Source organism: Berghia stephanieae, chromosome 5 (assembly GCF_034508935.2).
Source record: "Berghia stephanieae isolate SIO BIC M18660-M18661 chromosome 5, UCSD_Bste_1.3, whole genome shotgun sequence".
In the NCBI taxonomy this organism is placed as follows: Eukaryota; Metazoa; Mollusca; class Gastropoda; order Nudibranchia; family Aeolidiidae; genus Berghia; species Berghia stephanieae.
Genome location: NC_088364.1, coordinates 68375272 through 68397605, shown reverse-complemented (window position 1 = coordinate 68397605; position 22334 = coordinate 68375272). Strand labels below are relative to the sequence as shown.

The 22334-nt window shown below is 33.5% G+C and overlaps 1 protein-coding gene across 1 annotated transcript in view; it reads left to right on the top strand.

The window, feature by feature from the left end:
* LOC144973498 (tyrosine-protein phosphatase non-receptor type 13-like) overlaps positions 1 to 22334 on the top strand; it is a 51302-nt gene that overhangs the window by 21444 nt on the left and 7524 nt on the right. Inside the window, exons 22-38 of the mRNA XM_078915998.1 lie at positions 3007 to 3173; positions 5009 to 5071; positions 6716 to 8725; positions 9097 to 9265; positions 9588 to 9666; positions 9808 to 9901; positions 10430 to 10611; positions 12943 to 13854; positions 14497 to 14649; positions 15340 to 15477; positions 16303 to 16770; positions 17537 to 17710; positions 17939 to 18030; positions 18913 to 18965; positions 19888 to 20052; positions 21114 to 21361; positions 21765 to 21855. Coding sequence (XP_078772124.1) covers positions 3007 to 3173; positions 5009 to 5071; positions 6716 to 8725; positions 9097 to 9265; positions 9588 to 9666; positions 9808 to 9901; positions 10430 to 10611; positions 12943 to 13854; positions 14497 to 14649; positions 15340 to 15477; positions 16303 to 16770; positions 17537 to 17710; positions 17939 to 18030; positions 18913 to 18965; positions 19888 to 20052; positions 21114 to 21361; positions 21765 to 21855 — 5258 coding nt within the window. The remainder of the gene's footprint in view (positions 1 to 3006; positions 3174 to 5008; positions 5072 to 6715; positions 8726 to 9096; positions 9266 to 9587; positions 9667 to 9807; positions 9902 to 10429; positions 10612 to 12942; positions 13855 to 14496; positions 14650 to 15339; positions 15478 to 16302; positions 16771 to 17536; positions 17711 to 17938; positions 18031 to 18912; positions 18966 to 19887; positions 20053 to 21113; positions 21362 to 21764; positions 21856 to 22334) is intronic.

Here is a 22334-nt window from a genome sequence, read left to right as displayed (position 1 = left end):
TCTGTCATCCATACTGCACCCTCTTTTTTTATGGATGGGTCAGTGATAAAGTCTATCCTTGAAATTCCCCTTGGCTTTTATCCAGTCCACATTTGTTGATGGCTTTTCAGTCCATTAAGTTTTATTGTATGCATGATTATTCTGACGGAATAGAGAAAATTCTGTATTCTAAAATATTTATTGACTACCTTGACTTTACCAATTGACTTTTGCCATTTCCTGTTATACCAGTTTAGTCCTCAACATTGTCCATTTCCTTCCTCTTCAAGTAATAGTTGTTTGCTGTAATATAATCAAACAATATTCTATGATTATAAATTCTGGAGATAATGTGTCTCGTAATCGTTATCTTGAAGTCATCGGGCTTGTATTGATCTGAGGTTACACTTCTTCACTCTTACTTTATCCTTCCAAGATACGTTTAAATGCCTCGTGAAAAACTTCATTTCAACTGATACTAGTTCTCTTTTTACATTTCTATTATAAATTTTCCAATATTCACAGTTATGCAAGAAATCAGACCACTTATAGATGTCTTTGAAATGCTATTTTAGTGTTAATGCTGATGTTTTTATTTTTCATCATGCTTTGAAGAGAGTTACACTTTGCTAGAGCAATTCTTTCTTTTTTTTATTTCTTGAATCTGAATGCTTTTCCCAATCTTCTGCGATAGTGTATTTAGAAATATGCCAATATTTACTTTTGATTAAAAATATAAAAAATTTAGTGGTAACTTGTTATAAATTACTTAACATTTTCGTGCCTTTAGTTTGCTGATTATGAGCATGTATTCTATCTTTATACATTAAGCCCTCTATATAAACTTTTAGAGCTCTTAAAATCATGCTATGTGCAAAGTAGGGGATGTAATTGGGATTGATGTTATATTGTGCATTTTGATGAGAATGAAAGCAAGCTCTGCATCTTGATTGTATATAGTTGATGACTGCTCACTCTCCACAAACCCCTTCTTCATGAATTTTCTGTGAAATGAATCTTTGACAGAGAATGGTCAAATTGATTTAATTGAAATAGAAGTGTTTGAATGCTTATCTTACATTTTCTTCGGGAGGTGGAAGACATCTAGAATTGTCTTTGCCAATTTTGGATATGGTGTAAATGTGTACAAAGTTTGGTAATCAAGCATTCAAAAGTAGAATAAGCTTCATGAGGAGCTTTAAAGTGACCTTTTTTATAAATACGATCTTTGGTATTGAGACTGGTTTAAACCTCGATTGCTTGAAGGTTTTCAAGATCTTCCTCCATTTCATACATGTGTGTCTCCCCCCTGCAGATTCTGCATGAATCTTCTAACTGGTATGACCCCTTATTTCTTTTTGATTATTACTAACCATGTCTATTGCTTGTAAGCTGCAGAAAAAATCGCTCAAATGAATCACATGACCTTGTGATTATATCGACAAGTAAGAAAAACCAAACTAAAACAAAATATATTACGTGGTATTTGCGTTTTAGTAAGTAGGCATTACTGGATGTCGAAATGCCATCATTCATGATTAAAACTAAGCAATAGAAAGATTATTATAAACTAAAAAGTCTTTACCATGATGCTACTTGACAGTGAAAGGAGAAGATATTATATAGAATGAAAAAAAACCCAATTGAAATACATTAATAATTCACACCCATTGTTTGATGAGATATTTACACATGCTAATTGAGATCCATCTCCTGATGATGTACTGTTAAGTCGGCAGGTTTTGTATACCGAAAATAGTACAGAAAGACAATGAAATACATATTATACAAATTTCGTGTTGTTTTCAAATTATTTTTGTTAGAATTTCGACATCATAGCTATAAAGATTGGTCGCAAAAGTATGTTGGATTTCAAATTAAAGTGTGATGCTTTATCAGCTCTCTTGTTTTAAAATCCGACTTTATTTGTCAAATTAATAGTTGGTTCTCAATTCCCTGATTGTTTTTTTTTTTTTTTTTTTTTTTTATCCCACGAAATTATATATTTCTCCAATCCACTATGATAAATAATTAAATTCCTCTTTAAAATTGAGTGACAACACCAATTTTATCCCACAAAATCATGTAATTCTATAATCCATTTTGATTGATAATCCAATTCCACTTTTAAAATTGAGTGACATCACCATTTTTATCCCCACAGGATTTGTGTGCTTGTTTGTGATCACTTCTTGTAATCATTAATTTTTTTTTACACTCTCGTATCATTTCCTCTTTTTCATACATTGAAAGCTGCTTGGACATTCGATTTTGTTTCAATAGAATCTGTTCTTATTTTAAATTTTTTGGTATATGAAATTCAGATAAAACGCAAACATTAATAGACTTAAAAAGCTATACAGATGATCTTAAGATGTCTATTTTTGTTGTTGTGGCAAATCCTAGAGATGAACATGCATTCATCAGTGATAAGGGGTATATTATGCATAGAATGACAATGCCTTAGTCTGTAATGAAGCACAATTAACAAATGATATTGTCCTAAGAGTTTGTGACAAATGTTTCTGTTTGATTAGCTTTCTAAAAACTAATTTCTACCACGTTGACTGAGCCGCCTCCTTTTACAAATTATCATTATAGTATGAATAGTCGTTTTATTCCTGCTTTAGCACACTGTAATTCAGTCATTAGAAATAATGTAGTTCTATATTTAGAAAGTTGGCAGTGATTTTTAAAAACAGTATCATTCAAATACACTGTACATGATAAATTTAAAACATGGGTGTTGACAACAAATCTTTTCAACCGATTATATCAGTCATTTTATATGAAGAAAGAGAAGATGAAAGAAATAATCGTAAATGTCCTGGTCATAAATAAACTAAATAAGATCCTGATAGGCATTCATGATAGGAGTTCAAATGGGATATCAATCGTTCAATTGTTAAGCAGGTTTCAATGTATACATCCATCTTTCCATCTTCTCTGCCGTCTATCTATTGATGCATCGTTTTTCAGAGTGTCCATCCATTTTTATCCCTCTAACCCCCTACCCCCATACATTAGCCCCCCTCCCTACCAACCCCCTAGCATGCTTCCATTCATTGATGATACGACTAGCATGTTTCCTGAAATGCCAGGCATGAGTGAATTTTCTTTGGATGCTTCTATTGTTCAAGCACAGGCATCAAATCCCAATTTGGAGCGACCTTATTTGAGTGAAAACGTCCTAGGTACTTTAAACTTGATTTTTACATTTTGCTTCCATCTCAAATTGGAATTTGAAATAGTCATAGATTGGTAAGAATGATAATGCTCTTGAAATTATATTATTCCCATGGGTTATGCTACATAGGTTGTTCAGATTTTAAAAGGCATTGTTTTTAATTTTAAAGTGTTTTCTCAGGTAAAATGTCATTTCCATAAAATGTTTAATGATGAATACGATATAATACCAAACTGATTCACCCAAATACGCGTGTGACTGAGAAAAGCACGGATTTGAAGGAAATTCACTTTCTAGGATATTGGCTGATTTTGAATATCCTGTTTCTGTTCTTTGGGGCACTGTTTACAGTTTGGATTATTTCAATTCATCACTTCTTTATGAAGACCGACGATGGCAGTCCTCATGAATCATCTGCCTGAGAAAAATGAGGATAAGAATTGATAAAGTCTTCAATAGGTTGTGCCTTATCCATGCTTCTTCTCGACATACACACAAATCATTCTGGTATATTGATTTGATAAATCAATCTGTCATAAGATCTCCATATCTAATCATCTCTATGGTGATATGATTTTTGTATGGAATGCTTGAATAATTTTTTGTGTGTGCAAGAAAACTTACAACGTAGTCTTGCTTCAATAGACACATAGACAACCACGCCTCTCGGACAGTTGTCATAATGTAAACAATGGCAGTGATGGTAAACATGAACTACACAGGTTTTACTATCGATGGTATGTGTCTAAGTAATATACCCACTGTTCTATTGCTTGCTCAATAGAACCAACACAGAAAACTATGTGTAAATTTAAACGTTTATAAAATGATCGAGAAAATTGTGTGATAACTAGACACCCATATGGCGGTATAAAAACAATAACAATGGTCAGAGAGAGGTCGATTTCATTCACGTTATGTTTATGAAGAACAATGTTTGTCAAAGCACGTGTGTAGGTGTGTCACAAATTCCATGTTTTGATTGGTCAAAAATCTACTGGTTAATTAGCATCCCCTGCACTCAAAGAGTGGCTGAGAAAAATGATTAATTTAAGCCTCCAACTGTTATTGATTATATATATATGGCAAAAGTTTATAATAAAAAGCTTTGTAATTAAACTTACGCAGTAATAATGATTATACAGGGTGTCCCAAAATTATGAATCGATTTGACATCGCGATCATAAAGATACTAAGAAAGATATTTTAATCCAGTTTTCAGTACAATCATTCGCATTGTCTGCAGTTTTATTCAGTAAATTTTTTAAAAGATTATTTAACGGTCATCATCATCATCATGAATCAAAAGAATGAAAAAATGTGTAAAATCCAAGGAACTGCTAGGCATTTGTGTTAACTTGTTCATGATCATAATGGTGTTTGGTTGTGGGCACCATTTTATGAAGGCTTGGAAAGAATGACATTTTAAAAGCAACTTTACAAGAATGGTAACATTGTGATCGATTATCATGAATCTTCCAATACGAAAGGAAACTTATCTTTAATCGGGACATCTAGTTTTATGTATGTAGTAGAATAACTAAATGTGGGAATTAAATGAAGTTGATATCAAATAAAACAACAGACATTGACAATGGTGATGCAAAAACAAAAAAACAAAAAAATGATATTGCTATATCTCTGATAGCAAAGAATTAATCGAATCGTCAAATCCTGTCACAATTTTGGGACATCTTGTAATAATTATAATAATAAAAATAATATTAATGTTTATAATAAAAATAATAATAATAATAATGATAATAATAATAATAATAATAATAATAATAATAATAATAATAATAATAATAATGAAATGTTGTTAACCCCTTGTTCCCACAGATATCAGTTCCAGGTCAATCAGCCTGGACTCAGCTTTACCCAGTGATAAGACTGGAGCAGAAGGTAAGGATAAATTACCGAATGGGTAAGTGAGTGAAATATTGGAAAAACACATTGTATGCATTTAACATTGTGTCTCATATCTCAAGCTTCTTAACCAGCTTTGTAATTTGATAAGCTAATACTAAGCTGCCAGAAGATGTGGATTTTAACTCACTCAGTCCTAGAGATTTTTGCTACTTTTCAAAATTGGAAAACATGTATTAAAAATGAGCATGCACATACATGTATATTTTTATTCACCTACCATTAACTTGTAAAAACTAAAAACATTGGCTTTGATACTGCGCCTATAATTTGTCTCAGAAATGTAATAAATAGGCACAGGGTATGAGTAACCTCGGGTATACCACGGATATAGTCGGTGTTAGGGTTGAGTGAGTTAATAAGTAATGAACAAAAGTGAATGTAATAGCTTCAAAAAAAAAAAAACTAAATGAAAATGAGCAAATGACTAAGCACAAAAAAACATTTAGGGCTCAATATTTTTTTCTCAACTAATTTTTAAAAAACGCTATTGGTAAGGTATGTTTGTATGTGTGATTGTTCAAATATCTGACTTTATAAAGCACTTTTAGGCCTGGCAAAATTTGCTAAAGAAATGTGTTTATTATTATTATTATTATTGTTATTATTATTTATTATTATTATTATTATTATTATTATTATTATTATTATTATTATTATTATTATTATTATTATTATTATTATTATTATTATTATTATTGTTGTTGTTTTATTATTATTATTATTATTATTATTATTATTATTATTATTATTATTATTATTATTATTATTATTATTATTATTATTATTATTATTATTATTATTATTATTATTATTATTTTTATAATTATTAAGGAATTTTGTCCAGAGATGAAAATATGTAATGGTATCTGCTATTGGGAATCATCTCCAAAGTTATGAAATCTGTGTCATTATTGCATTGTGCTTCTCACTATGAAAAGTAAAGTCACACGATTGTTATTAATTTACTACTTCTTTTGATAAAAAATTGGTCACTCTCCGTAAAAATTGAATGGTGACTGTTCAATCAGCATAGTTGACCACAATGAATATTGACTATGATTGCAGACTTTCAATGTTCTGATAGTTCTTGTTGTAAACCAGCCGTCTCAGTCAGACTGATTCAGGTATCCATCTGATAGTCTGATATTGCCGTGCATCTTTAAAGGTCTTAATATTAATCTAAAACTTGATACCGGACAATAGGTTTTCAACAAGTATTTTAGAAAGAAAGACTGTCAACATTTGATTTGGGAATATTAAAAGTTTGATACCCTTACTGACTAGTTTCTGTTTAATTTAATTTCATTGATTGATTGATTGATCTATCCGTATCTCTATTAGTATCCCTATAAGACCATGTAATCCTCCCATGTATAAAGGTGTTTTTTTTTAAAAAGTCCTGGCCCGCATTTGATGATGAATCATCTTAGTCATTTCATGTGTGCATCTGTTTTACCATAGGTCATATTCATTTCCTCTTTGATAATCTCATTTTTTGCATTAAATTGTACAAGTTATCTTTTTAAGTTTTCAAATTTATATTTGTTTTCATTTTAATATTAACTCAGTCTCATTATTTATTCATTTAGTTTATCAAACATTTCATTTTTCTTTCAGTCCCCTCCCAGATGGATTCAAACAGTTTATATTTTCCAAGTTCTGAAAACCAAGTCGGCCGTCGTATCTTTAAAGTTGTCTTAATCAAGGACTCCTATCAAGGCATAGGCATCACCATTGTGGGAGGGGAGACAACCAACAGTCTGGATCTTGGAATTTTTGTCAAGTCTGTAGTACCAGGGGGTCCTGCTGCCCTCAGTGGGCGTATCAAACCTGGCGATCGCCTAATTGCCATAGGAGGAACCAGTCTTGAAGGAAAGCAGCACCACGAAGCTGTAGCTCTGATTCGAGATGCTGGATTGGAAGTTGAACTTCTCATATCCCAGATCAAACCCCCTGGTACCCTGCGTCGGCAAAATTATGATCACAATTTCGAACAAATTGAATTTGAAAAAAAATTGAGAAATTCTATGATTGATAGAAATTTAGATGAAAATGATTCATTTTTGGAGACTGAGACAAATGACAGTATCGATTATAGCACTGCTGCTAAAGATGCTGTTGCCATGAGGTTTCTTCAGTTTGATGATATGATAAATGACAATGATAAAGCTGACACATTGAATGATAGTAATAGTTTCCAAGCATATAATTCTGAGGCTGAAGGACGATTTGACTTAGAATCATCCCATTCAACCCCACCACCTCCTCCTCTTCCTTCTAGACCACCCCCAGACTTGTTCTTGGATAATGATGACAATAATGTAGATAACTTGGAAGAAAGTTTGAATGAAAGAGAATGGATGCAAGTCTCAGAGAAGATGGAAAAATTAAGGAATGAAAATGAAACGGGCAGTAGACAGATGCTTGAAAATATTCCTGCAGACTATGAAAGTAGGAGCAGCATGCCAATGAACTCGAATTATCTAGATTTGCAAATCCAGAAGAGTCAGAAAGGATATGATTTGCCTGGCTATAATAACATGAATGCAGGAGACAATGCACCAACAAGAAAATGGTCAGAGGGCAATATTGATGTTAATATTTCTCAACCTCATGTTCTGGAAGGTTTAGAGGTTCCCATATCTCCAATGAGTCAGATAAGCAACGAATTCCCAGCCACCTCTTTGTCTGAAATTGAAGGGAAAACTGTGGTTTCCCAAAATCGCAACCAGCAGGTTCTTCTGAGAGAAAATCCTGTGGCTTCATTCAGTAATTTACAAGAGGAATCAATAGTCAATGGCTCGAGTAGGAATATACCAGAAACTTCAATTACTCATGCCACTGAGAGAATGATTTCCCCAGAGGTGGATCATGCTCGAATGATGAGTCCTGTTGCTTCGTTCAGTCATGAGAGACAGGAAGAAGAGGCTGCAATAAAAGCTCAAAATGTTTTGAGTCGAGATATCCCTGAGATAAAAGTAAGAAATGCCGATAGTTATGATAGTTATGGTGCTCCATTAGACAGAGCAGAACTGAATAGTCCAGTTTCTTCTTTTAGTCAGGTAATGGAGGAAAATCTAGCCATGACACCGAGTCCTGTAAGTAAAGAAATTCCTGTCACTTCATTTGGCCAAGCTCAAGAGAAATTACCAGAAAGCTATGACTATGTTACAGAAGGAAGTCCTGTGGCTTTTTTCAGAATTGGTCATGAAGAGGATGATTCATTGCTGTCCAATAGTTCCGTTCATGAGGAGGTTTCCTACACCTCATACCCCCAAGTCAGAGAAGAAATTCCAGCCTCTGAATCTGTAGGAAATCCTAATGTCATCGGTATGGAAGCAAATGCTGGCACTTCAGCTGGAAATAGAGTGGAAAACAGTGTATTAAATTCTAGCGATGATGTTTTTGATAGTGGCAGAGGTTCAAATGATGAAGACTTGGAGGACGTGTTGAAGAAACTCCGTGCAGACAATGAGTTGGCTCTGGAATTGGAACTGGCTGGCACTGATGACAGGCTAGTGGGAGAGGAGGATGAATGGAGTAACGATGATGGGCTAGGAGTCAGTGCAGATTTTTATCATGATGGATTAACAGCGGAAGAGAAAGAAGACCTACAGATTCTTGGGGGTAAGTTAGTTCATTTATCTTTACAAAAGGTTACTCTTTTAATTCGGGAAGTTAAAAAAAAATATTTTAGATGGACAATATGAAAATATTGATTAAAGCTGCTCATAACAACAGTAAAGGTACTCAATAAGTCATAAATTAATTTTAAATGAGTAAAAATATTTGTAAGTTTATTCTTCAAACCAGTGGACAGTAAGCAAAATTTCTCTTGTACCAGTATTATATCCAAGCCAAAGAAATAACAAAAATCAATTCTAGTAAGAACATAAAAGCAAACATTATTTTACAATTTCCAACATTTTACACGAATGTTGAATTTTTAATGATTTTGTCTTGTTAGTAAATTGAGTTCTAATGATTACTTGTTTCAGACATAGCGGCTCTGGAAGCAGAAGCATCATCATCAGACAGTGATTTTGACACAGCCATCAAAAACACTGTGGATGGTTCTCGAAGGAAAAAGCTGACACGAAAAGCTGTTCATCCTGTATCTCCTATGATAGCTTTGGAAGTTTCTGAAGTTTTTCCATTAGAAGCTGGGTAATTTTGTTTCTAAATGTTTTTTTTTTCTAAATCATTTCTAAATCAATAAATCAATTTTTATTATGATTTTTTAAATACATTTGGAATAATATTTTAAATAAGTGACTTCATTTCCAAACTTTGTTCATTTATCAATAATTTTTCTTTAATTTAATTTTTCATTAATCTTTCTTCATTCTTGATGACCAATTAGAATTCAATATAGAGTGAAAAAGCCATTTAAAGTACTTGTTAATAATTGTTATATTAAAAGGAATGATAAAGTATAGGATTTCTGTTCAAAAGCTTAAATCATTACTTTCTTGATTCCATTTGCCAGGTCAAAAATGGATGAAATTTCCTATGAGATCATCCTGGAGAGAAAGAACAAAAACGACTCCTTTGGAATTGTTACTGAGGTAGGACATTAAGTAGATTTTGCGTTATATTAAAGCTGAACTTTTTTTTTAAATTGAAAATTATCATTTTATGACAGTTTTAACCTTGGATATTTCCTTTTTGAATGACCCGCACATTTTTTTTTCTCTTGTTTACTTTAGACAATAACAAGCAATGAGTCACCAAATGGTGCTCTTTACATCAAAGATCTGACACCAAACAGTCCAGCAGAGCAAGGCAGTATATTGAAGCCAGGTGAGTGCGATTCCATTTGACTTCATTATGTTGTGTTGCGTTAGCAATAATGACTCATTCCAATGAATAGTCCAAATTTGTGAATTTCTTTAAGACAATTAATCCTTTTTTTTGTGCATGAAAAGTGGCCAGCTACATAGTTTTGTAGTTCTGTTAATTTTAAAGTTCTTTTAAACATTTTCTGTCTATTTTTTTTTTTTATGTTGAGAATTCTTTTTTTTTTAAAAAGAGGTTGATGGAACTGAAGGTTTAAAGTTAGCAGCATTAAAAAGTTATATGAAGGTTTACGCAATGTATGTATGTATATATATAAATTCCTTTATGCATCCTATTGGGGAAATTTGGCTTCAGAGAACAACACTGATCTTATTTCATAAACATCATAATACATAAGTACTGATCTTATTTCATAAACATCATAATACATAAGTATCAAATATCTGTCCCCCAAAAAAGGTTAACTGATTTTTATCTCTTTATACAAGTATCAGTTGTGCAAGGTCCATTCGGTTATTTGTTCCATTATAGGTGACAAGATGCTTGAAATCAATGGTCAGAGAGTGACAGGTCTGAGTGCTGCTCAAGCTCACGCTGTCTTGGATTCCCCACTGGATTTCTGTACAGTCAAAGTGTCCAGGTCTGCCAGGGCTGATGGGGATGGAGTCCTTGGGGATAGCACTAATCGAATTGTTGGTCTTGGCCAGGCGACGGTAATGCTGGCATTCAGCTTTGTACTTCTAAATAAAGGAGATGGAGCAGCAGGAAAATTTTTTCGTAATCTTAGAATCAAAATAAAAAGTGCTGTTTTGCTAGGATGTTGTAAATGTTGCTGTCTGAATCTCAAAGAAATAAATAACAATGTGAAATTGAATGTAAGCTTTAATTGAATAAACGAAAACAGATAATACGGACGTTTCGGGTTTCTCCCTTTATCAACAAAACAGGATGATTGAAACATTACAGATGGATAAGATAATATGGTGGAACAACATCATTATCACATATTATCTCATTCATCTGTAATGTTTCATTCATCCTGTTTTGTTGATAAATGGGGAAACCCAAAAGGTCCACATTATCTGTTTTCATTTAGTAAATTGAAGCTTACATTCAATTTCACATTATTTATTTCATCGAGCTTCAGGCAGCCACATTTACAATATCCTATCAAATCAGCACCTATTATTTTGTTTCTTAGATTATAAGAATTTTTCCTCCTGCTCTTTTACCTTTATTTAGACACCCTAAAGCTTACATTCTATTTTGCATTGTTATTTGTTTTGCTAGAAGGAATCATTTATGTCAGCCATCTTCTCTACATTCAACACTATATTGTATTTGAGTAAATAGGAAAAGGTTTGTCATCATTTTATAGCAATGACTATCCCGCACAAATCTTTGGGCCTCTTTTTCGCTTACGAAGTGCCCGAATTCGCGTCAAAATATGTGACGAAGCCGTTTCGTATATGCTCTTTTAAAAAATTAATTACGACGCTGTTTATTGATGAATATGACTGAAAGTTGGCACACAGTTAGAAAAAAGGTCATTTTAGATTATGTCAAGCAACAAAACTCGTGCGATTACCAGAAGACGGTTAAAAATAGATTTTTACTCTTTGGAGTAAAATATTTCTAAAACTACTGGGCGTGGAGGTTTTGTCACTAACAAGGTAATACATGAACATTTCTTCTTTTTGGTTGTAAAATTTCATATGAATATGACGCGTACTTTTCCCGTATTTTACAAAACACCATCCTAATTTGCTCTTCAAGTTTCAATCTTTTAATCCACTTATTACGCAAGATATAATAAAAGGTCAAACAAAAAATGCAGAAAAAGCGTCCCATATTTTCGCGTTTTTTTCCTCTTTGCGGGTCATCCAAATAAATGAGACCTTTGAAACCGCATAACTTGTTTATTTATTAATGGATTTTCAAAATTCAAAAACATTTTTACTCGGTGGATATAGGGCTTTGATTTTAGACAAAAATTTTCCTCAAAAATAGAAAAAAACATTTTTCATAGTCATTGCTACATTTTATACATTTTCTGGTACACATTACAAAATTTCATCATCATTAAGTTTCAATGATTCGAGAAGACTCAAATAAGTTCTGTATTGTTTTTTTTAAACGTCTCAAAGCAAAATACAGGATAATACAACATCCTTAATATCATTTGGATAGAAGATGGCAAATTAAGCCTGAAACATCGATGTAGACTGCCCCAAACATTGTGGTAAATATTTTAAATAATATATATATATATATTTTATATATATATATATATATATATATAATATATATATATATATATATATATATATATATATATATATATATATATAATATATATATATATATATATATATATATATATATTGTCATTAACATTATTATTTTGTTATCTTCATTCTTCAACGATTTTATGTCTTTTTTTTTTTTTGGATAAATTATAAAACAATTTGGTTTTCCATTTTTTTTTTTCTTTTGATTGCTATTTATTCTTGATAGTTCTGATTAAGAAAAAATAAATTAAAGAAATTGCTCTTGCACCTGAACAGGACCTTTTTCCAGAATATTATCATTCAGTCAAAAAAGAATAAATAATACAAGGCTGTCTTGTTAAATTTCTGGACCTACCTTTGTTATGCTACTTGTTTGTTGTGTTCAGTGATAATTGCAGATTAAAAAAAAAAATTGTAGGTGTGGGAATATTTTTATTTGATACTAATGGTTACTTTTTGTGCGACTATGTGGTCTAGTGATATGACACTCGCTTTCGGATCGGAAGGGTTCGAGCCTTGCTCGGCGCATAGTTGAGTCCTTTGAAAAGGCTCTTTACTCACATTCTCTCACCGTACTCAGATGTAAAATGAGTACCTGGCCGTTGTCTCTGTCCAGAAAGGCGTCATGTCTCGTCCTACATGTCAAGTGTTGCTGTTGACCAGGGACCCCTTGTAAAGCGCTTTGAGCACGTTTAGTGGATATTGCGCTGTATAAAAGCTCAATTTTTAAATTTTTTTTCAAACTCTTTACAGAGCCACCTATCGGAAAGCCCACCATTGCCCACACCACCACCTGCTTACTACCCAATGATGAATGACACAGACACTGTACCCATCGCCAGTCTCATCCCATCTGGACCTACTGAGAAAACCCAACCTCTGGACGATGATAGGATAAATATAGTCCCACCTCCTCCACCAATCAAGTTTGGACAAGAGGAATCGGAATCAAACAATACACAGAGTGATGTAGACTCAGACGTTTTGGACCAAAGCTCCAGGTCAGATCTTGAAAGCATGTACAAAAACGCTGAGCATTTTCTTTATGATAATCCTGGTCTTACTCCAAGAGTAAATGACGACGATGAAAAGGATGATGATTTATCAGCATTAGAGGAATTGAATAAAGTCATTAGGAGTCAAGCGACTCTAGAACTCAGGCCTTCAGGGAAACCAGTGACTGCTTTATTTGAGGATGATGACTCGGACTATACAGATACGTTTCCATCCCAGATTTTAGAGAATAGAAATAGAAATGAAGATATTCAAAAAAATATTTCAGTTTCAGATAGCGATCATTCTTCCTCAAACAATGAGGAAATGTCAAAAAGAATTGAATACTCTAATGATTCAAGTATACTGGAAAAGAAAGAAAAGCTCGAAGAAAATGATGCAATCAAAAGTGAAACAACACTAAGCGAAATCGAACGTGAATCCCTCTTTGATGAAGAAGGGGAAGGGAAGAAGTTGATATCTGACCATAAGCGGCCTGTTCCCAGTGGAGGAGGATTACCAGGAGGTGTTCCTCAGGAGTCATCCAGTTGCACGTCTAATCCAGAGCCAGACTACTCCCTTAGTGAATCAGAGCCTGAGAAATCAGTCATGGAAAATGTTGATGAGGCTAGGCGACGTGAAAGACAAAGCAATGAGTCATATGATCCAGAAGTAAGTTGGATTTTTAAAAATTGTTACTTTTCATTGATAGACTTTTAAAATTTTGGTGAAGTCGAGGTCAGCAATATATTTCATTTATTCCTGTGTGTTTTACTGATTCTTGTTGACAGATATTTTGCCATAAACAAAAAATTGTTTGAAATTTTATAGTTTATAATATATGCCTCTGAATGCGAGATGAAAATGGAGATTAAGTCAGGCGACTTTTACTTATAAAGACTTCTTGCTGAACTACAATGCAAGTTATTGATTATTATTTATTTTAATGATTCTAGTGAAGTCTTGCTATTTCTGGCAATTTTCCATAACCATTACAGTTAGAGCAATCTTAAATAAATTCTATTACCATTGGTTTTGTGCCGAAGCATACGAAGGATTTTTTTTTGGTGCAATGATATAACGTGATAATAAAGTAAAAAGGAATGATGAAATTGAAAATAAGGCTTTCCAAGCTTAAAGCAGCGTTTTATTGGGCAATATTGAAGATAATAGATTTGTAGAAAAGGTAAAGATTGCCTGTTGAATTGATTTTTAAAAGTATTGTTTCAATCTTTAAAGTCAAGACAATATGTAATGATTTTTTTTTTTTCACTTTTTAGCGATTTATTTCATTTTATTGTTTCCTAAATTTAGATTATTGAGGTGACTTTGTCGAGAAAAGATGGTGGTGGATTTGGCTTCACAGTGGCAGGTGGAATCAACACTGGTGGCTGTTACATCAAACAGTTGTTGGCAGCTCCTGCTTCACAAAGTGGCACGCTCCTGCCAGGAGACAAAATTTTAATGGTATGACTATGACCAACTAATAGTGGAATCATTCATTGGAGACATTGGTGTTGTCTGAATGAAAACCCGGGCCCTAAATCTGATCTCATTTAACAGTTCATTTTAAAAATAGTTTGTAAAAAATCAGTGTAACATTAAAAAAACAAAACAAAAAAAACAAAAATGACCTTTTACATAGCGCAATATCCACTAAACACGCTCAAAGCGCTTTACAAAGGGTCCCTGACAAACAGCAATGCGTAACATGTAGAACGAGACATGATGCCTGTTTGGCGATAATATCTTCTTTTTTTTTTTCCGAAAAAGACAATGCTGTTAACGGCCAGGTACTCATATTACACCTGAGTACGTTGAGAGAATGTGAGTAAAGAACCATTTCCAAGGACTCAACTATGAACCCAGGACCTTCCGATCTGAAAGCGAGTGTCATACAACAAGATCACATAGTCGAATTATGTTGTTAAGACATTAGTGTGGTCTGCGTTTAAATTGAGGTCTTAAACCAACATTTAAAATTCATTTTGATTTTTAAAACTTTATTATACCGACTTCATGAAAGTATGTTTTTGTTTTCTGTTCTAAGTTTTGTTCATATTTAGCTTCCCCACCCACTGAGGTATTACCAGAATGAAATAATGGGTCGTTTTTGGGCAGTCTCTAATTATTATTTATTATTCTCTTGTATCCAAGGTAAACAATCAAGACACAACCAAGTTGAGTCACATGGAGGCTGTGTCCATGTTACGCAAAGGGCCAAACGAGGTCACATTGAAACTGTTACGCTATCCACCTGGTATTGAGTCTCAGGAAAGACTAATGATGCTAAAGGTATTCCATTCCATTCATATATTGAAAAATCTCTGTCTGGGTGGTGTATGTCACAGGCTCTCTCTCTCTCTCTCTCTCTCTCTCTCTCTCTCTCTCTCTCTCTCTCTCTCTCTCTCTCTCTCTCTCAGCAGTATCACTGTTTCTGTTAAGTGGGAATGGAAAGCAATAAGTGATGCAGATAATTAAAAGTGTCACTTCGAAAAATATTGTCTATAGGGCAGCATGGCTCAGCCATACAGTATTTTCTTTGTACCCAAAAGGTACCGAGTTCAAATACCCGTGTGCTGTGTGACCTTGAACAGGTCGTCTCACCCTAGCTAAATTTGCGATGCTGCACTGCAGCTGATGCCTGGGTTATTCCAGATTTCCCTTGGAATAGACCCTAAAGACAAATTTCCCCTATGGGATGAATAATGGTAGTTTTATTATATTTTATTTATTTTTATCACAGAAATGTTTTGTGCCGTTACATTCATTTCAGGAAAAAATTTTTGGCTAAAAAGTAATGTAAAATAATATTTAAAAAGTAGAAAAAAAAATTGATGGTCAGTAAAACTCTTGCATTGTTTGCGATTACATATATCATCAAAGACATACACTTTGCTGAAAGAAATTTAGTTCCTTATAACGTGACTTACTTGACTTATGCCTCTTTGCTCCTGGCAGAGCAAATGGCCTCAACAGCACTCTTCCATATTCTTCTGTCCTTGGTACAGACCTTTGCCTCACTCCAGGTAAGATTGGAGACGCACAAATCTTGGTGAAGGCTTCTCCTCCAAGTCTGTTTACCTTTATAATGTAAATCTATTGTATTTTTATTTGTAGAAACTTGCTGGAAGAAATCAAGAGGATCAGCATGAGGAGCCAGAAAGAACATTGTCACATGATCCAAGTCTTCCCCTGCGATCATTTCGGAATGAGGGTGATTATGTCACCAGCTTACCCTCCGGAGCTCCAAAAGCTGTCATCAGACCATTTGACAACCAGACACAACAGCCACGTGAGAACGTACTAGAAAACCCAGATATCATGTACAGACCTGTCAGAGACATTGATGATGATTTGTTTCAATTAGGAGGAGGAGGAGGAGGAGGAGGAGGAGAAGATGAAAGGGAGAAAGAAGTTGAAGAAGATGTTATTGTCAAAGAAGAACGTGATGTGAAAGTGTTCCAAGGTTTTAAATCCTCTAGACTCTTTGATGATAGGATTGAAGATGATGATGCTGGTGACTACGACACAACAGATGATTCAGCCCGACTGGACCGAGATGCTGATGGTGATAGTCAACCTATGGTAAGTTTGTATTAGGATTATCACTGCCCAAATATTGATTATAAAGACTCAGACTAAGCAAAATTGTTGGAAATCAAATACTTGAACATTTTTTTTTTTTAATGGAATCCTAAAAGAACAGGTACTGTAAATTTCAGAGATGTTAAGCAATTTGATTCATATCATTTATCACAAGAAGTGAAATTTATTAGAAGGCAAATATTTTATTATCTTGGCTTTAAAAGTTTGAGTTGAGGCTCAGAATGGAATCATATTGAGATATTTTTCATAGAGAGTGTATGAGATCCATCATTATTACAGGATGGAGAGTTTTTCACTGATCTAGAAATTTTACGAAGACTTAGAATTTAATTAAACTCTTTCACTGATCTAGAAATTATATGAAGACTTAGAATTTAATTAAAATCTTTCACTGATCTAGAAATTATACGAAGACTTAGAATTTAATTAAACTCTTTCACTGATCTAGAAATTTTACGAAGACTTAGAATTTAATTAAACTCTTTCACTGATCTAGAAATTATATGAAGACTTAGAATTTAATTAAAATCTTTCACTGATCTAGAAATTATACGAAGACTTAGAATTTAATTAAACCCTTTAACTGATTTAGAAATTATATGAAGACTTAGAATTTAATTAAACTCTTTCACTGATCTAGAAATTATATGAAGACTATGAATTTAATTAAACTCTTTCACTGATCTAGAAATTATATAATTACTATTACTATTATTGAATGCCAACCAATTTGTTTTCCTACCAGACTGGTTTAATTAGAATAGAGTTGGTGAAACAGCCTGGTGCTGGCCTTGGAATGCGCATCAATTCCACAAATGATAATGGAGATGGGCCCAGCAGTGTCTATGTGAAAAAGCTTCAGCCTGGAGGGGTAGCAGACAGGGATGGAAGGCTAAGGCCCGGAGATAGGCTTTTACAGGTACAAATATGTGTTTAAGTAGATATATAAGTATATTTTTTCAGGTTTCTGCATACATTACTAACAAACCAGTAATGTATTTATGTTTTTATTGGGTTTTTTGTTGTTGCAAATTTTTTAAAGCCTAAAAAAAACCCCCAAAAAATGAAAAAGAAAAAGAAAACAAAACAAAGCAGTAAGAAAAAAACAACAGCGGTATTTTTTAATGTGTCTTCTCGTGAATTTCAGGCTAATGGTATTTCTCTTGTTGGTCTGGATTCTAAAGAAGCTATGGCTATTTTGACAGATGCAAAAGACAAAGTCGTTCTCACAATAACCAGGTAGAAAGAAATATGATTTGTTTGTTGATTTATTGCAATCACATTGTTGGCATTTAAAGCTTTGAACAGAAATTAAAATAATTAATGCGGTTATATGGTCTAGTGGTCTGACACTCGCCTTCAAACCGGAAGATTCAGGGTTGGAGTCCCGCTCTGAGTGGTGCATCGTTTAGTCCTTGTAAAAGGCTATTTACTCTCATTCTCTCACCATACTCAGGTGTAAAATGAGTACCCGGCTGTTAACAGTGTTGTCTCTTGTCTGTTAGCCAGGGAACCCTTGTTATGCACTTTGAGCATTTTTAGTGGATAAGTGAGCTATATAAATGCTTTAGGTTTTTTTGTTTTGTTTTTTAAGAAGAAAGCACAAAATAAGGAGATGTTTCAAGTTCAAATCCTTCTTCGTCCAACAATGAAAACAGTAGTAAATGGTAATGTTATATGTGAAATCTTGAAATAAAGACAGAAGTCAATGAACCATATTACTGTAATGACTATTGTACTAATTGAATTAGTAAAAAAAAATATGAAAAAATGATATTCTTTTAGTTTGAGGTTATGGATTTAGTAAATTACAGGTTATGTATTTAGTAAATTACAGGTTATGGATTTAGTAAATTACAGGTTATAGATTTAGTAAATTACAGGTTATAGATTTAGTAAATTATAGGTTATAGATTTAGTAAATTACGGGTTATAGATTTAGTAAATTACAGGTTATGGATTTAGTAAATTACAGGTTATGGATTTAGTAAATTACAGGTTATGGATTTAGTAAATTACAGGTTTTGGATTTAGTAAATTACAGGTTATGGATTTAGTAAATTACTTAAAATTCCTAAAGAGTTGAAGGATCAATCCAACTTTTATATTTATTACAAACAGGCCAGAAAGTGATAAAGATTTGAGCTATGAAGACCTCAAGCCTGACTATGATGGTAAGACATTTGGTAATGGTGGTTGTCATTTTTTTCTCTGTTACGTGTTATGTGTGTGAAATATTTGCTGTTGCCATCCTTTGACTGAATCAATGCCTATTCATCTGTAAGTAGAATAGTTAATAGGAGCCAGAGGGTTTGTTTGTAAAGATTGCCTGTGTCAGATTATTCTAGTCAGCTTGGCAATGTCTTGAGTCTATGACATATTGTGATTGGGTGACCAGGTCTTTTCCACTCTGCCGTTATCTATGTATGAACTAAATAGACCCAGCTGTCTATTTATTGTTAGATTGATAGACGGTGAAGAAAAAATTAAATGGTTTGACAAAAGATTAGATTTAAATCACATAAGACAGCAATAGTGCTAACCACTATACCGTCTTGACAGTGCCCTAAACTTGTGCTGAAGAAGAAAAAAAAAAAAGAAACATTATTTGGTCAAGTCAGTGGTGCTGCTATTAATCCTTAATATCAGTAAAACTTTTGAATTATGTAAAATGGTGTAAGATAACAATGAGAATTTGTGAAGAAAAAAAAAGAAATAAAAAAAGATTGGTACCTCAACTTAATTTTACGGGTTTCTTCTTCTTCTTCTATTTTTCTCTTTACTTAAATGTGATTCTTTATTGAGCATGACTATTTTTTATCGTCCACCAAAGCTCACTATGTTTTTCATTTAAAAAAGTATTTAATAGTGGAGCATTCTTACTTCATGTTTATAGGCATTGTGTTGTGTTGGGATTGTAATTGTATTGCTGATTTGATACCTAAGGAGTAATATTGCATTTAATAGTACGTAGCATGAATGAAAATATATTAATTGAAATGGACTTTGACAATGCCTTTTTAACACATCATTTGGAATGGTTGTTGAAAGACTTGCTTTAAAAATAAAAATTGTCATTTCCGTTCATGTTTGCAGATGACGATGACATTGAGTCACTAGTGGAGGATGCCATAAGCACCCTGTCCAATGATGACAAGAGTGTGGAAGTGGAAGTAAATAGCCCAGAGGTAGAAGTAATAGAAGAGAGCACAGAACCAGAACCAGAACCAGAGCCAGTAATGGAGCTTATAAGAAAATCGGGTGAGATTGTAATTTATAATTTAGTGTCCTTGTTGATGGATTCATTGGCTTCTGTATTCACTTGTCATCATGGCGTTGTTTTAAAAGGGTTTTGTAAATATTTATATATGCTTTTTAAAAGTTTATTGTCTAATTAGAACATATAGAAAAAAAAAAGAAAGCGTGCATGTAACTTAGTTTTTGATGTGTTTCTGTAGCACACTTTAGTTATGTTTCTATGTGCAATTGATATTGGTTTGACAGGAAAACAATTAAAGCTTAGACAACATGGATCATACCCTACATCATTGCTTACATTACATACACACTTTGCATTACGTTTGTGCCCCTACTTATCGTGTAACTAATCATATTCTCACTTTGAAGTCAATGGAGATTTTGAAAGAAGTCAAGTGAGAGGTTTTATTTTCACAAATCGAAATGGCTGCATAGGGCTTTTTTGGGTATATCCAAACAAAGTCATGAAGATTACATAAGAAAGAAGTTGAGAAATGATTTGGTCATAATTCTCATAGATTTCTAAAAGTAATTTGTAACAGTCTAATTGTTATGGATTTCCACCTTGTCCGTTGATATCTTTCTAAATTGTGCACAATATGCAATCAGTTTCAGAATAAAATGGATGGATAAGATTAAGAACGAAGAAGTATGGAAAATAACACAGCATAAACCAGTGGGGGAGGAAATAGGAAGAAGACAATGGAGGTGAATTGGACGAATGACTCCACTATAATAAAGAAAGTATCGGACTGGAACCCTCAGGGCAGAAGATCAAGGGGAAGGCCACCGGGTAACGTGGAGAAGAGCTAAAGAAGCTGATATACAGAGAAGTTATAAGACATGGAACGAGATAAAAAAAAGTTAGCTCAAGATAGAGTGGGATGGAAACTGTTTGTCTGTGGCCTATACCCTGACCCAGGGTGAAAAAGGCAATGATGATGATGCATTCAGTTATTACTTACATTTCAATATGTGTGGGAAATCAGTGCTAGATAATATAAACTTCATTTGTTATTAAGATTGTCACACTTTTACAAGTATAACCTCTTTTCTTTTTTCAGCCAAGCCAATTTTAGAAAGGAACTTCTCAGTGTTAGAAGGAACAGATGTCAACAGGGAGGATGGAACATGGAGATGTCCCCGTATCCTTGACATTGATGTCCCTGTAACAATGACTGATGACTGGCTATCTACACTCCCGCTGATGAAAATTCCCGTGACTGCAGAGGGAGAAGAAATAGACACCACTGACATCTTACAAAGTCTGGTGGACATAGTGGAGAGTGGGGAGCCCATGGAGGAATTCAAGGTTAGACTCTGAGATCGAATGTTTATAACTCATAATGCTTTACAAGGATAATTCCATTTATCATCACGTTTCCACTTGGACATTCTAATAACATGGGATACACTACAATTAGGTGTATGCTACAGTACCAAACGAAGCGGGAGATACAGATGAAAAAATATAATTAACAAAAATCAACTTTTGTGGGCTTGAGATAGAATCTTAGACCTTCTGATAGACGTGTAACCGTTGCATCATTTTCTTGGGTGTTTACAACCCATGAATGATATAAGAGTATATCCTGTGATCTTGTCACTACACGTTACCTTTCATAGATATTAATATGACCTGAAAGTGTTCCAAGCACTGTATTCTTCTACAATCAACATTATAACAATATATTTTCTTCACCTTTCTTGTCCAGACCCTACGCCAGTTGAAAGAAGCAGAATCCTGTGAAGCAGGCAAGCTACCTCAAAACAAAATGAAAAATAGATATAGGAATATTTTACCTTGTAAGTATTGCTGCAGGAAACATAGTTTTTCTTAACGGCACGTTTCCATTCTCACCCTTGATGTTTATTACAAATATCTAAAAATAAACAATAGTTACTCACACCTGAGTCGAGTAGAGAAATGTGTATGTTTTGTCTAGTGCCCATTTAGGGTTTGACTACTGTTATTGTTTCTACTCAAAATAGATTCTCCTACACAAAGTTCATACACAGCTTATGTTATCGATGTAGATTTATCTAGCTCTATACCATACATTTATAACCAATTGAAATTATATGGATTAAGAAATAACATTTTGTGAGCTTAATTTAAGTCATAAATTTTTTTCAAGATTATTAAGGTTGTAGCATAAAGGAGGTGGCAATGCAATAAATATCTAGTCTTTTTTATACACTCTTACTGCAACTGGAGATCCCAATAGCTCAGTTAGTAGAGCACTCGCTTCACATGCAAAGGGACCTAGTTCGATCCTGGGTGA